Below are 12,943 nucleotides of genomic sequence, written 5' to 3' on the forward strand. Positions count from 1 at the left end.
GATTCTGATGTTCTGGAGCCAGACACCAACAAAAGCAAAGGAAGAATACTGAGGTGCAGAAAGACAAATGTCACCACTCAAAGCAGCCCTCGTGCTTCAAAGACATCTAACAGGATTCACAAGCTGTTGAACATCTGCAAGAAGAATTTAAACTGCTAATAAGCAACTGGCTTTATTCAGGCAGGCAGAAAATAGGCATTATTGCCAATAGCAAAGCACTGACACTTGGCATATTTCATGTTTTTCATACATTAGTCCAGTTGTAATTAATCAATTTCTAAGGGAAGATGGAATGTGTAAAAATGGTCTCTGTGATCTGGAGAACTGTGTGAGTAGTTTCAGTTATTCCTCCAAGACGCTTACCAGAAAAGGTCAAGATGTACATCCCTTTCAAAGTTTGCCACCATCTCAAATGCTTTCAAGTGTGCGCTGTCTGATTTGGCATGCATCATCCACCATCAGTGCACAAGATGTCTCCCAACTCTCTTAACCTCCCTCAGTTCCTCAGTAAATCAAGGAACTAAGGGTCTGTTTGTGGAGGGGACATCAAGAAGCAAACATCAATTTGTCCTAAACAGCCTGTTGTTCCATGGCCCCACCAAGGCATTCACAGACCCCTAGAGCACTCTGAAATCCCCTAGAGCACTCTGGAAAACAAATGGACCCCTTCATCTCTGGATACAGACCATTCTAAACTAGTCTCCCCAGTTGTGGAGCAGGGAGGGAAAACCACCTGTACCTTCAAGTAGATAACAATCTGACCATGATAAAGGTTTTAATTCTAGACCCTTCATCAGATCACTTGCAACCTGTTTGGATAAAAGAAATGAATCCATTGTATAAACTCTTTTATATATTGTGCCCATAATAACCTGGGTTAGAGCAGAACTACAAGTGACAAAAGGCACAGATTGGACACTTGTCAGCTTCCCTCAAGTTTTGATGGGAAATGTAGGCATCCTGGTCTTGGACTGCTGTCCAATGGACTTTTCAACTGTCACTTGTCCAACATTCTGCCAAGCTGCCTACATTTCCCATCAAAACTTGAGGGAAGCTGACAAGTGTCCAACCTGTGCCTTTTGTCACTTGTAGGTCCGCTCTTAGTCTCATTGTTGTCATGATAGTCAAAAAGTCCTTGTTTTGGCCAGACAAGGCAACCAACCACAGCATGAATGTAAATACTCCCAAACAATCAGCTTGTGGTCTTCAACATTTGCATGGCTGATTCTCATATTTAATCCTCAGATAGCAGCATAGTACCCATTGACCTGCAGACATACAACAGGAAGTCATATGACATCAGAATCACATGACAGGAAAAGGAGGAACCAGAGCTATGAACTCACCTGTGTCAAGGCCAGGACTATACTTAGCATAGAGAGGCAGCACATGAGGAGGTATACCATAGTGAGAAACTAGCCAGCAAAAGCAGATTTAGGGACACCCCTCACACACACCACACATACCTTTCTTTCTCTCTCACCTGGCACAGCTTGACCTGTCCACCCCATATCCCTGCTAGGCATCCAATATTCCTTGTCTTATTTGCAGCATGGAGCCTGCCAGACTTGCTAAAGGTCAGCACTCTCAGGGAGTGGAGGCTGCATGCTGCAAGCCTGTGTACAGCACTGCAGAGTACTGGAAGTCTGGCTGGTGGGGAGGGAAGTGGATGAATCATGCCAGTCTGGGAGAGAAAGAAAAGGAGAGGAAGAGTTTTTGTGTGCTACTGAATGTGCCTGTGCTAAAAATTCTTTTAACTGCTGTGGGACTTGGTCTCATTGTCCTGCTGCAAAGAGAACTAGTTCTCTCTGTATGCTAGGGTTGCCAGCCAGTGGTGGGAATCCAGGGGGTCAGGGACATGGGAGGCATCATCAGGCATTGTCACTTTGGGACGGCTCCCAAAAGTGATGCCATGCCTCTCTAGGAATTGCCAGAAATTCTATAGTAAAACAACAGTTTCTGGTGCTTCCTAGAGAGAAATGATGTCACTTACTTCTAGATCCAGAGGAGTTAGCCATGTTAGTTTGTAGTAGCAAAATCTAAAAGAGTCCAGTAGCACTTTTAAGACTAACCAACTTTACTGTAGCATAAGTTTTCGAGAATCATAGTTCTCTTCATCAGATGCTTACTTACTTCTAGGTTTTTCACGAAAGTAACATACTGCCGTCGCCCAAGGGAGATTTTTTCCCCCTATTACATTAGCCATGGAATGTCAGTGGGCAATGGGAATCAGGGGCAGAAGATTCCCCCATAGACAGCAGGCAAATGGCAAACTTACTGTGTGTACATTAGCAGCAGGTCCTTCCAAAACACCCACAAAAAAGCAGCTCTATAGGTGAAATAGTTCTTGCACACAGTCCAGTATTATCTTAAAGACGTGGGTTCATATGTGTGTCTAAGATCTGAACTTTTCTGACGACAAGAAGTCCTGAGGTATGGTATTGTACATATACTTGAGATCATGTGCATTTAATCTGTTTACTAAGTCACCCCAGATGAGCTCAGCCCGGGTGGTAGAGGATTCTTAAAACCAACATCTTGAGCAAAGCTCTTCTTCCTTTTACAAAAGCTATTTCTGCTAACAAAATGCCTTCCACATGATGTTCTTCCAAGTTATTCATTTTCTTTTTGTGTAGGGCTAATATATTTAATAATTCCAGAGGTTTTGTTCTGTTAATCATGTTACATGCAACAAAACAAGGAATCTTTTAGCACCTTGAGTCCTACCAGTTTTTATTCTAGCATAAGCTCTCATGGACTAGAGTGCACTTCATCAGACCATGTACTCTTCCTAGTGAGGGCTAGTGTTGCCAGATCCCCTTATCCTCCTCCCAGTGGGGGGGGGTGGACCTGGCACTTACCTTGACGTCCTTCTTACGTGTGCATTTTGCACACATGCGCTCCAAGCAGGCACGATGACGTAACTTCCAGAAGTGACATCATCGCACCCAACAGCAGGCATGATAACATTACTGAGGAAGTGACTCATTGTGCCTGTGGGGAGAGCGTTAGATGTGCTCTATCTCGGAAAGTTTTTTGCCTCCCTGGCCCATTCCACTGGGGCCTTCCCCCCCCCGCCCACCGGTCAGGTGACTGGTGGCAGGGGACAGAGGCTGAGAGCAAGGGATCCCCCCACCAGGGGACCTAACAGCCCGAGTAACCCAGCAAGCTTGCAGGGCAGAGCGGGGAATTGAACCTGAGTTGCCCAGATCCTAGTCAGTCAGAGCCAAGCTACAAGTGTGTGTGTGTGTGTGTGTGTGTGTGTGTGTGTGTGTGTGTGTCAATAGACCTGTTGTGGGTCTCCAAGGAAATATGGGGAGCATAAACCTATGGAAATTTGGCTGAACATCCAGGATTAGATAAGTAACAGACTGCACCCCTGTACCATTGGGTCCTGCACTAGCATTGTGCTATAGCAGTCATTTGCAACTGGATTGGCTTATCCACATAGGGAAATCCACTTGTGAATGATTGCTATAGTGTAATATCCAATGATGTATGAGTGTAGACCAAGTGTGAGACTAATCAGGCTCTTGATCATGAAGTCTGTATTTTGAATGAATAAGAGGGAATCTGTGAGAAATCATGGGAGGGGGAGAAGATTGAGAAATCAGCCACCCACCCACCCCATTTTTAAAATGTATTTCATGCTAGGATGGGGAAGATTCAGAAAGATCCCTGCTCAGCTATGAAGTTCTCCGGGCAACCTCTGTCCAGTCACTCTCTCTCAGCCTAACATACCTCATGATATCATTGTGGAAGGAAAATAGATGACTGAAACTATGAACATGCCCCACACATCCTTAGAAACAACGGAAGGAAGAAAACATACTAGATAGACAATTTATTTTTGAACATTTTTTATTATTTCTATAAACTGCTTTGTATGGTAGGAAAGGCACAATATAAATCACGCAATATAGTAGTTGGGGAGTTGGTTTTGTATGCCCCATGGATCCCAGTTTTTGTGCCTTAACAGAGTGTCCAAAAACTCTGGAAAATAATTTACAACATACCTTTTTTCCAATAGTGAAGAATTTCCAGGACTGGGCTTGGTAGGTAGGAAGATTTTGATAAGCTACAAATTTTTCATCAGTCCATTTGTAGATGGCTGAGCCAGGAGGGGTATATCGATTAGCAGTTGCTGCAAAGAGTCCCACCTTGGGAATGATAAAGACCGCAATGCCCATCGTTTCAGAATTGGTAGTGAAACTCTGATATTCTTCCAGATAGTCCAGTCTTTCTTTGACTAGATTGTAACACAGAACAGGGATTCAAATATCACTACGTGATGCCAGCAGGGTCCAGTAGAAAGAGGGGCATGGATGCCACCACTCTGCTCAGCAAAGTGTGCCACCTTCATCCAGCCTAAGGAGCACCAGTGGGAGAGCATCTTAAACTGCAGGAAAGCTTCACACTTTGCTCAGTGGAGTGGCAGGATACATGCCGTTATTCATGAAATTGTATTTTTGTTGCTTTTTTGGGCCTCTCCCCTGTGTAAGCCCATTTCCTGAGCTTACCATCCATTCCAAATTCCCTACCAGGCTTATCTGACCTGGCCTTATTTTCTCCAAATTTACCTTCTAAGCCTTGATTCAGCCAGACTAATCAGGTAAAATGGAGGATTGGAAAATGCTGTAAGGCACTTTGTGTCCCTGTGCAGGAGAAAGGCAGGGTATACATGAATAAATAAATATTAAATTGACAGTCAGTCCTTTAAAGAGTAGTTCATATCTACCCCCAATAAAAGCAGTGGGCTTAGACTCCCTAACAAATGCCTTTTCATTGTAGAGATGTCTACAATGTCTAGCCTGTCCCTACAATATGAAAGAAAATATGGAACTGTTCACTATAACACTTGGGATTAGAGATGGGCACGGAACGGGGAAAAAAACCCAAACCACGTGATTCATGGTTCATAGCATTCCACGGAACATCGAACCACAATCTTCCGACCTTTTCCCACTTTGTGGTTCATTGTTCCATGGCATTTCAATCGCCCTGCACCGGCTGCTGAAGCCAGTGTGGGGTGTTTGAAACAGGCAGCCCCTTTCTTCTGCTGCCTGGCAGCAGAAGAAAGAAGCTGTCATTTCACAGATCCTGCACTGGAACCAGTGCCGGGTCTGTGAAATGACAGCTTCTTTCTCCTGCTGCCGGGGCTGTCAGTTTTATAGACCCTGCACTGTTCCAGTGCGGGGTCTGTGAAACTGACAAACTGACAGCCCCGGCAGTGGGAGAAAGAAGCTGTCATTTCACAGATCCTGCACCAGTTCCAGCACGGGGTCTGTGAAACTGACAGCCTGTTTCTCCTGCTGCCTGGGCTGTCCGTTTTACAGACTCACAGCACAGGGTCTGTGAAACAGACAGCCCAGGCAGCAGGAGAAATGGGCTATTGTTTCACAGGCCCTGCACTGAAACCGGTGCGGGGTCTGTGAAATTAGACTCTTTCTTCCACTGCCAGAGCAGCGGGAGAAAGAAGCTGTCATTTCACAGACCTTGTGCCAGTTCCAGTGAGGGGTCTGTGAAACTGGCAGCCTGATTCTCCTGCTGCCCGGGCTGTCCATTTCACAGACCCCACGATGTGGGTCTGTAAAAAGGACAGCCCAGGCAGCAGGAGAAATGGGCTGTCAGTTTCACAGACCCTGGGCGGGTTTCAGCCCATCTGCTGAACCCTGCACAGGGTCTGTGAAACTGACAGCCCCTTTCTCCTGCACAGGGGCTGTCAGTTTCACAGACCCTGCGCTGGGTTCAGCCAATGAGCTGAAACTGGCGTGGGGTCTGGGAAACTCCAAACCCGGCCACGGAACGGCTGGAAAAATCCATTTGTTTCGGTGCAAACGAACCAGCCATTCTGTACGGAATTTTGTTCTGTGGTTCGTTTCGTGCCCAACTCTACTTGGGATATATCTAAACTATACATGTATACTGGTTTATATATCATTTTAACTGTCGTGGTTTCCCTCAAAGAGCCTGGAAATTGTAGTATAATGAGGAGCTGAAAATTTTTATAGATCCTTCCCTCACACAACACACCCATCCACATATTTCTATTTCTGGTAGTAATGGAACATAAATGTGCCCCCATATGTTAACAGTACATAATGGAAACTAGGGATTCAGGTACAAGACTTGCCTTCTATGTAAATTATAGGAAAAGACTATAGTTTGTTTATGACGGGCAATAACTTTCTTAATTGTTTGTACACTACCCCTCACTCTACCTCATTCTCTCCTCGTGTGACATGCTAAGATTGAAGACAGAAGTCTCCATTTCACTCCAATGAGTCATATCTGAATGTGAGTTCTTTAATGGACTGAGGTTAGTTTCTTTCCCAGTATCCTGGATTCTTAACCACAAATTTAATTATGGTTAAGAAACAAAGCTACTTGGATAGAGACTAACCTCATTTTGTTAGGGAGCCTGCATTCCTACAACATGACTAACTGGAGTTAGTTGAACTACTTCCACAAATAAGCTAAGTGTGCTATAGGGAAGAAGCAGGGAGAATCAAAAGAACCCAACAATGAGCCAGGTTCATGGCTATCATGAACTCGGCTTTTTGAATCCAAACTATTTTCCACCCACAGCCTGCCTCCCTCCAGCCAGGGTTCTCAAAAGCACCAAACAGAGCCAACAGTTCAGATGTATTCAGACATCACTTACTTTCTATCATGGAAATCCATTCATTCCCATCACAGAGATACAGTCCCTTCTGAGCAGCATTAAACCAGAACTGGCCACTTTCACTCTTGGTGCAGTGAGGGCTGAACCCCAAAGTCACCTTCATGTCTGCTTCTGGAAAATAATAATAATAAGAGCAAAAACACAAGCAAATGAATCCCTTCAGCTATGAGGAATAGATAAATATTTTCTATGGTACAATATGTAATGCCATTGCATGATAAATATTTATATATTGTATAGTAAAAATATAATATTTACCCATGTTGAATTTTAGCAAACCACTCCAGAATACATTGGACAAATAACTAAAGATTAAAACATAAAATAAAATCTGCATTTCCTTCCTTGGCTTGTGGTCTTCTGTAAATAAATTATAGGGAAATATTTACTACCTGCTTTATCTACTATTAAAGAAAAAATTGGTATCTGTTGAATATAATGAGTTCAGCTGCTGCAGTTATCCCAGTCTTCTAGATATCTCACTTAGATTCTGCTGGCTTTTTGAGCTTCAATAAGAAATAACGGGTGAAAGTTAATCTGAATAAAGTTGAAGTGAGCCACTGCCAGTCCCATTCTTTGTGATTTTGTTATAGTACAATTGATTTTAAGAACATTGAGACTACCACACACAACTGGTGTCCATCCATACCTGTTTCCTGTTGAAATCAATAGGACGAGATCCATTGATTTCAGTCAAATGATGGGATGGGGGATTCAGGGCATAAATAGCATTTTATATGAAGTAGGGCTGCAGAAACTTTGCTTGCTATGTAAGTATCTAGTACCTTTTAGCAACTACATAACAGCACTAAACAAAGCCACAATTCAAAGCATGCCCAGACAGTACTTACCTTCTGCCATGGAAATCCACTCATTCCCATTGCACAGATATAGTCCTTTCTGAGCTAGTTCCTACATGGAAATAGCCTCCATCTAGAAAAAAAAATGTATACTATCATGTGTGAAGTTGAACTGCAAATACATGGGTCAAGAAGTTACACTAGCTTTCTAACCCATGTGTTCCTGCGCAAAATAAGCACCAACTTCACACATGATGGTGCGCAAGTCTTCTTTTATATGGAGATTATCTCCATGTAGAAAAATGGATGGTGGCACTGTGAAATCAGCCTTCCCCTTTTCTGGTAATGTTCATGATTACCAAACTTTTCCAAAGTGAGACTGACCACAAAATGCCATGGGATTGCCCTAAAGACTATGGTGACAATTCTCTGTGGCATTCAGTACTATGGTGAGTGCAGAGGCTGTCACAGCGACAACCGAGTAATCCCCAGGGCTATTTTCTTAGCACTCTCCTCCACTGGCGGGGGTTTATGGCAACCACACTAGGCTGAGGCAAGAAATATGATCACCAGATCATGTGAGCAAGACCTGCAAAAATGTACACTTTCCCATCCTCATACATACATACTTTGCTGTATATGGAAGCAACCTATGAGATGGCAAGAAACATAAAAGTTGGAGTTCTTAATAATAGGCTCCATGTTTTTATTCACTTTCTGGTTTCAAAGGAGTGCAGATTTCCCAGACTTGTACCCAGCCCTGTCTCAGCAGAGCTGGGACTGGGTACGAGTCTTCTCACTCCTCCCCCCATGCAAAGGGAAGTCCTGCCTTACCCCTGAGAATAGTGGGGTGGGGGTGGGTGGTTGACATATGGGTGGGCATGGGGGGCGGGGCTTGTCAGGTCTTTTATGAACCTTCTGTTCATTTTTTTAAATCAAGAAATGCTGAAGTCTGTGTTCCCTACAAATGGTACATATGAAGCAAATTTGCAAGTACTGTTCATTTTGGATAAATTGTGCTTTTACTAGTGTGCCAGGAAACATTTACTGGCAACCTAACACATTTGCATGACACACCTGTTGCACCATCCTTCCAAGCTCTCTTGAGCCACAAGGCCCATAGGAAGGGATTATGGGGCCTTGGCTTCTGATAAACATGGGTGCACACATATTCATCAAAATGCTGAAGAGGGCATACAAAAGAGTAGTCCTATTTATTTTTACTTGAATAAAGAAGTATTACATGTTTATATATAACGTTCAAAGCATAGTGACACAAGTCATCAGCTACAACAAATCAACATGGTAATTTTCTGGAACGAAGAGGAGGGGAAAGAATAATATAATATTTTAAAAAATCCTCCCCCCTCAATAAAAAACATGAAACATGATACCTTTTTGTACATCCATGCATTGTTGGATACAGTGCTCTTATTACACTGTTACAATCTTTTGTACCTGAATTGGGTTGTCCACAAAGGATAATCCAATTGCAAATCATTACTTATTGTGCAATAATGGCACAATATCCAACAGTGTGTAGATGCACCTACTGGAATCTACTCTGACTCCAGGCTCATTGTTAGAGATGTGGAAATGTTGCACAAGTAGCTCTGTTCTACTATTTTCTAAAGCAAGGTTGTGAAGCACTCTGTTCCGTGTTACTGACCGTAAGGGTATTTCAGCAGCTCATTTCCCGCTGGTTTCACGGGGAGATCCTGCAGTATTTGGGGGATGGAGAGCACTGCTAGATTAAAGTTCATGCCAGTGCACATCCGTGAGGTAGCATCAGATCCTGGCAAGAGGACTAGCTGCCTTAATAAGCCCTGAAAAGAGAGGAAGAAAAACTAGGGAATAAATTCTATCAAGGCTTTTAGGGCCAAAATGTTGGAGTGTGGGGAGTTTAACACAAGATTTCTTTAAAGAAAGAGGTTTTTGAGTTTAAACCTGTCTAAAAATCACTGACCTTGAAATCTGGGGTTCTAATCCCCAATGTTTGGGTGCTGGCTGTGATTCTTAATGGGAGAAATCTACTATTCAGACATACTGTCTTATTGCTTCACATGTTCTGGGGTTGGACTCCCAGGCTGAACCTTGGCTCAAATTAAGCTCTAATCTGTGTTTCCCTAGGATGTCTCAGTGATCACAGAGGAGCTTCTTGCCAAACTGTACAATTTTGCCAAGTTCACTCATTATGTCACTATGCAGATAGGCAGAGTTGGGCAGGGTGGCCAACTCTGGCTTGGAGCAAAGCCTGGGGAGGCCAGAGTTTGGGGAAGGGGAAGGCTCAACAGGAATTTAATGCCATAGAGCTGGTCCTCTCTCAGGTTTCCATTTCCTGCAACTTTCCTGATGCCATAGAGCCAGTCCTGATCACTGTAATCTGGACAGCAATTGTAATTCCAGGAGATCTAGGCCCCACGTTGATGCTAGTAATGCTAGATTTGGGGCCAGTACTCCAGCTGAGTTGGAGGTAAAGTGTGTTTTCCTTCCCCTACTTTTTAGGCCCCATATCATCCAAACCATCCCCATGTTACGCACCCAGGTGTATAACAGAATCCTAGTGACTACTTTTGCTAAGGAAAAACTGTCTGGCCTTCATTATACAGGCATGAGGTAATGTACTGTCCCACTCACTTTAAGAACATTCTATCCATGGATATACAGAGAGGGAACAGGAGGTTGCTGCCCCCCTCCCCTTTAGAATTATCAACATTCTTAGCTTTGCAAGGCTTTTTGTGGGGAAAAGCTTCAGTTTGTGGTATAGATACTCACTCTAGATACAGAACCAGTGAATAGATAAGAAATATGCACACTCCAAAAACGATGACCATGAGTTGTCTCAAGCACAGAGCAGAATGGGAGAGGCCTCCCTCTCAGGTTCTTAAATGGAGCCCGTGTATACTAGGATGACTGTATTCCCCCTGGCTCTCATTCAGCTTTGAAGACATAACAGATCTTTTGAAAGTGTAACTCAATCCTTATGCATTTATCTTATCTCTAAATTTAGTCTCAGCATCCTAAGAGTAATTTCCCATTCCCCCATCTTCCTAATACCACCTGGGAGCCAGTTTCAGCACTACCCTAATTTGATTATTTGAGCCACCCATCCTGAATACACACCCACACCTCAACACAAATACTTTGGCTTTTCACTAGGGGTAGGTTTTAAATGTATACCTCAGGCTGTTTTATCATAATCTGATTTTAATAAGTAATGTTTAAGTGTGAGATGAAAATCATTATAAATCACTTCGGTTAATGTCTTTCTTTTCATCCTGTTTATTCTATCTGATGTAAGAAAGGTTGTGTTTTACTGAGATATTTTGTTTCTTATTAATCTGTAAAATACATAGCTGCTGTCCACTATCTATTGTGAAATATCAAGAAAAGAAATGGTTTATTGTGACTAAGAACTCGTGAAACAAAGAAATGTTTCTGGGATGAGAAAGAACATGACTGAGTCCAAGGTCAATTACAATATATCTGTAATTTCATATAGAATCTGATGTCTGTTTCAGAACGCAGATTTAAAGAATTTTACCTTTTAAAAAAAACTGTTTTGGGGACATAAAGTTGAAGTTTTAAGCAAGATATACAGGCACCACCCGCAAAGGGTTGTGTGTTGTGCCATTCTACTAAAGTAAATGAGGAAGTCTGATCAAAATGGGCATGGAGCTTCCATATTTAAGCAAGGTGGAGGATATGGGGCTCAGGATTTCTTATGGAGATCATTAATAGGGGTTTAAAAGGGATAAAACCCCAACCTAGAAAGAAATATAACAAATGCAGGTGCACAGATTATTAATGTGGTTCCAGCAGTCTCCTTGTTAATATCAGAAAGAGATGCTACAGCAAGTATCCTTGTGAATCAGATTTACAGCACAGTCGTAAGCATTGGCTCCAATGGGCTTAGAAGGATGTAGCTCTACTTAGGATTGGACTATCAGAATTCTTCTAGTCCAGCATCCTGTTTCCATCAGTGGTGAGCCAGATGCCTCTGGGAAAGCCATAAGCAGAGTGTGAAGGCAGAAGCCATGATCTATCAGTGAGTATTCAGAAGTATACTGCCTCTGAACACGGATGTTCCATTTAGAAATTAGGTTGAATAGCCACTGATAGGGAGATTCTAGAAGTCAGTACTATTAAGAAATCCTATATGGCCAAAGTTACAGGTACATTACAAAGTGCAGGAAAACTGAAATGCAACTGTGCAGGGATATTGTTTTTTCTGCTAGTGGCCATTGCCACACTCCATGACTGTGAAAAAACCTTTCTATATGTTCTCTTTGTCTATGCAGGTCAAGTTGTTATAAACCTCAATCACAGTCATTTTTAAAAAACAAACTGAAGTTACCCTATCCCATGACCATTGTGGCTGATATTTTCTATATTTTTCCAATGCTATGATACTATTATGTCTTTTTGAGATAGATGAGCTAGAATTGTATATAGTAATTTCAAATGCATCTTAGATTTATATAAGCAGCAGACCTGCAAGGACTTGTAGAGTGCATCTCATTTCCCCCTCCCTTACTATTTCCTCCTTCCCTTTCCTAAAAGACCCCATAGCCTCTCCTGCTTCCGCTCACCTTTCCCACCCACCAGCCAAGCTACCTTTATCTGCCCCCCTGTCTTCAGTTCGTCTCCTTTCTTCCTCTGGCAGCCTCTTCTTGAGCTGAGTTGCATGGTGCCAGCCGGGCTGGGTCCAATTGCATGGTGGGGAACCTGCAAGGACATGCAGGGGCATCTTGTGTCCCCCTGAATCCCCCTCCCAACACACTTTCCTCTTCCAGGCACCCCCCATAGCCTCAGCTTCCCCGTTTCCTTCTCTCATTCCCACCCACCAACTAATCTACCTTTTATCTGCCCCATCTTCACCTATATTTACTATTTATTCAATTCAGATATACTCAGTGCTTTTTTTCTCTTAAAAAAGAGGAGTTGGTACTCATGAGTCATGATTTTCTCCCCTCTCAGCCCCAGTTTTGATGGCCCAAGAGGTGCCAGTACTCCATAAAGAGGTGCTGGTACACATCCCCTGTATATATCCCATTTTTCTCCCCAGTGGGGAACCAAAGTATCATTCTCCTCTCTTCCATTTTATTCTTACAACAACACAGTGCGGTAGATTAGGTTGAGACTGTGTGACTGTCCAGAGTCACCCAGTGAGCATCCATGGCAGAGTGGAGACTCACACCCGAGTCTCTCATATTCTAATGTGAAACTCTAACAGCTACACCATACTGGCTTTTGGGGGGTAGCTGCTGTTGACCAGTAGCAAGCAGCCGGGCTGGGTAAGTCATGCAAGTCATGCCATAGCAAGTTGTCCATGACTGCTGCCAGGCCTGGCTCCAATGAGTCCTCTATCAAAGGCCAAAATAGTCTGGGAAAGGACCCTGCCTTTTACTAACAGAAATCAAGGCTTCAAGACTGGAAATACTGTTGTGGTTGCTGA

General features: G+C 43.2%; 1 protein-coding gene across 1 annotated transcript in view; it reads right to left on the reverse strand.

The window, feature by feature from the left end:
- Positions 1-12,943, reverse strand: part of TSPEAR (thrombospondin type laminin G domain and EAR repeats) — a 40,448-nt gene that overhangs the window by 11,383 nt on the left and 16,122 nt on the right. Inside the window, exons 5-7 of the mRNA XM_054984030.1 lie at positions 9,155-9,311; positions 6,665-6,796; positions 4,017-4,249 (exon numbers count right to left, since the gene is read on the reverse strand). Coding sequence (XP_054840005.1) covers positions 4,017-4,249; positions 6,665-6,796; positions 9,155-9,311 — 522 coding nt within the window. The remainder of the gene's footprint in view (positions 1-4,016; positions 4,250-6,664; positions 6,797-9,154; positions 9,312-12,943) is intronic.

Source organism: Eublepharis macularius, chromosome 6 (assembly GCF_028583425.1).
Source record: "Eublepharis macularius isolate TG4126 chromosome 6, MPM_Emac_v1.0, whole genome shotgun sequence".
Lineage (NCBI taxonomy): Eukaryota > Metazoa > Chordata > Lepidosauria > Squamata > Eublepharidae > Eublepharis > Eublepharis macularius.